Here is a 3,862-nt window from a genome sequence, read left to right as displayed (position 1 = left end):
AAATTTTATTTTATTTAATAGACCAATTTATCTTGCTAGTTTTGTGCAAACATATCGAACATGTTGTTGAAACGATAATTTTTGATCCAATATTACTCCTAAAAATTTAACAGTTTTGCTTTCGAGAATATCCGAATTATTTATTACAATCTTATATGGCTCCTTGTAGTTTAAATATTGGACTGGGCCAAAAATAATCATTTGAGTTTTTCTGCTATTCAATGTCAACATATTACATTCAAACCATGAGACAACCTTTTTAATTTTACTATTAGTCTTCAAGATGAGTTCATCGATGTTTTTGCCTGTACTGAATAGATTAGTATCATCTGCGAAGCAAATGTAATCAAAGAATGTTGAAACTTTCGGGAGATCGTTGATGAAGACAATGAATAGCAATGGACCCAAAATACTGCCCTGAGGTACTCCAATTTGGTTTAATTTTTCGCTCGAGCATGTACCCTGCCAGCTAACAAATTGACTTCTCTCCGATAAGTAACTTCTGAACCATTTCAGTTGCGAGCCACGTATTCCATAATGGTCTAGTTTCGCCAGCAAGATGTTGTGGTTGATGCAATCGAATGCCTTCGAGAGATCAAGGCACGTGCCTACGATGTATTTTTTGTTTTCTGCTGCGATCCCTATTTTTCTGATCAATTCTATTATTGCCAGCTCAGTCGAGTACTTCTCTCGAAATCCAAATTGTGAATCGTTAATTATGGAATTTTTTTTGAAGAAGGTTTGGCCGCCGAGGGTGCAATTTTAGCTACTGATATCCTGTCTTTAAAAGACAATGCCTCCATCATTGGGTTTGAGCTTAATATTAAAAAATGCGAATTGTACGCAAACGACTCTTTTGAAATGCCACAGACACTGGCGGAAGTGCCCTTAGTGTCTGAGGCATCATTGAGCTTCTTGGGCACCCCATTGATGGAGAGTGAGTTTCAAAACACTTTTTTTAATAAAAAACTCGCAGAGCTGAAATTCGCCCTCGACCGAGTGTCTCATCTTCCGGTCCACGACGCGCTGACCATCGTCCGCAACGCCCTTAGTTTGCCTAGATTGATGTACTTCCTTCGTACATCCTTCTCGGTTGATGCATCCATTTTGGGCGGATTCGATGGTGCCCTGAGGTCAGCTTTGTCAGCCCTATGCAATTTTGAGTTGACAGACAGGGGCTGGTCTCAGGCCCAGTTGCCGGTTCGGTTTGGGGGACTGGGGTTGTTAAGCGTGGTCCAGCTGGCACCTATTGTTTACAAATCATCTGCCGCTGCCACGCTCGACCTGCAGTCTGCCCTGCTCCGGCAATTTTTCACGAATCTTGGTACCCCACCAGCATCACCCAACCGAGCAAAACATTTTCAAGCTCGGTTGTTGGAAGAGGCATACAAAACAACTTTTCAGTTTTTGTTGTCCTCTAATCCCGACGATGCAACTTCGGCTCGTCTGCTGGCCGCGTCAAGCGACGCGAGCTGCGGTTGGTTGAGATCCTGGCCCAACTCATCGGTGGGTACCCGACTGGATGATGAGACGGTCAGGATGGCCATTGGTTTTCGTCTGGGTTTAACGGTCCACCATAAATATCTGTGTAGGTGCGGTGCGGAAGCTAACGAACTCGGTCACCACGGCCTGGTCTGTCGTTTAGGTGGAGGTCGTCAGTTGCGCCATTCCGCATTAAAGGATTACATCTGCCGGCTTTTCTCCAAGGCTTCAATACCCGTTCTTAAAGAGCCCTCGGGAATTTCCGCGTTGGATGGAAAACGTCCGGATGGCTGCACGTTGATTTCTTGGAGAGCCGGTAGATGCCTGGCGTGGGACGTAACCGTTTCGGGCACATTAGCGGAACGGTACGTGCACTTAACCACCAAGGAAAGTGGTTTGGCCGCAACCAGGGCATCGGATGAAAAGTTTAAAAAATATGAAGGTGGCCTGCCCTCGATGGATTTTTTACCTGTTTGCATCGAGGTTCTTGGCCCGATGGACAACAACATTTCAATATTTTTTAAAAAGATTTGCAAAATGATAAGTGGCCGGTCCGGCGACAGCAGAGAGCTATTTTTTGCCATGAATCATATATCTTGTTTGCTGCAAAGGTTTTTGCGCGTCTGTGTTACCGAAAATGTTCAATTAAACGCCGACGTGAGCGAATAACAAGATATCAATTGTTAACCGATTTTTTCAGATGTTTGACTGTTTAGTGTCACTCATCGCTGATTTGGTTTTAACATACATACATACATACATACATACATACATACATAAATACATACATACATACATAAAATGTAAGAATGATTTAAACTTAAAAAGCATGGGAAATAATATAATTAATGATTTAAAAATCGAATAAAAAATAAAATTAATTGATCGCCTTGTTAACGACTTAGTAAGTTAGTTTTGTGATCGTTAAGGTGATGGCGATGATGAAAGCATTGATTGCGACGATGATGATGATAATGATAGCAATTGCTGTTATGATGATAATGACCATAACTGTAATGGTTGTGATTTTTGTTGATTTTTATATAAATAAGTAAAACTTTTAAAAGCTTTTTATACTCATTAATTGGTATACTGAATTTAAATTCCATGGGAAGTCCTCGAACATCTATTACAAGACTCAGAAACGAACAGACATGAAGTCCATACACGCGTGAAAAAAATGGTAATTGGTTTCTAAAATTTGTTTATTACTTTGCAATATTCAATTTTGCAGAAACCTTTTCGTTGCTCAATACGATTATTATTCAAGTTATTAATTTGTATTTACATTATAGTTCCTTCAAGTTGACGTGATTTCTTGTGCGTTAAAGTTGTTTTTCTCATCGCATATATGCGCAACCGTACTTATTAATTATTTATTAAGATAAATTATTATTGACACTGTTAATATATATTTATTTTCCTTATTATTATTGTATGGGATCGAATCGCTTATTCTCAAGCAAAATATATTTATACAGAAATACCGCCCATCCCTATTTTAATATCTATGCGCTAGATTAGTGTTTTAAGGGGCAATTAGAACAGTACTCTTCGTTTCATCGTCCTTGTTGGCTGTGTGTTTCTTTAGTGAATAAATTTTGTTGGAGCACGTGTTTATTTGTTAAAATGTCAGCAAAATTTGATCTCTGCCAAGAAAAAAAAGACATTATGAAGGACAAACTCGTCAAATGCAGCTCTCGCCTTGAAAAGAAGAAAACAGGCGCTTCAGACACAACAATGCCGCTGCGACTCAATCCTTTCAGCACGACGCTCGTAGAGGCGTGGTTCATCTATTTTGAGAGCGTGCTACGATGTCGGGGAATCAGCGACAAAAAAGTTTTTCACCAACTCTTGTTAGAAAGTTTATCGTTGGAGACGATCGAAGAAATAGAGGATGAAATCGTCTCCGCAACTACGTACAATGTATTGAAGGAGAATTTAATTAATAAATATTCTTTTTCGCAGAAAAAGTCAGTGGAACATTTAACAAAGTCAACTAGCGCAGGATCATTGAACGACTCACTGCATCAATTAGCAGCTGTTGTCAACCAGTTGCATGATTGCAATAACAAAAAGTCACGCGACGCCGTACCAAAACTTGCCGAACAAATTTGTGGACGTTGTGAGCGAAGCCTGTCACACGATGAAGCTGTTCTAAGAAATATTTGCTGGTACCACAAGCGGTTTGCTGAAAATTCTAAAAAATGCGTGCCACCGTGCAGTTATTATTCTGAGGCTGTGGCAACAACTAGTCGCAAAAAGTCCAATCGCCATCTCAATCATGCTTCAGCAAGCAAAGAGAGATCAAAGACCAGCAAACAAGTCTCAACATGCAACAACAACAAACACACGTGTTCTTTGGTAGTTAATATCATTT

At 40.0% G+C, this 3,862-nt stretch overlaps 1 protein-coding gene across 1 annotated transcript; it reads right to left on the bottom strand.

Moving 5' to 3' along the window:
- Positions 1-1,004: 1,004 nt before the first annotated feature.
- HELRODRAFT_180065 (hypothetical protein) lies at positions 1,005-1,991 on the bottom strand (the record flags this gene model as incomplete). The annotated part of the gene is made up of 2 exons (XM_009028855.1): positions 1,005-1,149; positions 1,687-1,991. The coding sequence occupies 2 exons, from the start codon at positions 1,989-1,991 to the stop codon at positions 1,005-1,007; spliced, it is 450 nt and encodes a 149-aa protein (XP_009027103.1).
- Positions 1,992-3,862: the final 1,871 nt, after the last annotated feature.

The sequence above is a fragment of the Helobdella robusta genome (genome assembly GCF_000326865.2).
Source record: "Helobdella robusta unplaced genomic scaffold HELROscaffold_59, whole genome shotgun sequence".
In the NCBI taxonomy this organism is placed as follows: domain Eukaryota; kingdom Metazoa; phylum Annelida; class Clitellata; order Rhynchobdellida; family Glossiphoniidae; genus Helobdella; species Helobdella robusta.
The sequence above is the reverse complement of the archived record's forward strand: the minus strand, read 5'-3'. Positions and strand labels throughout refer to the sequence as shown.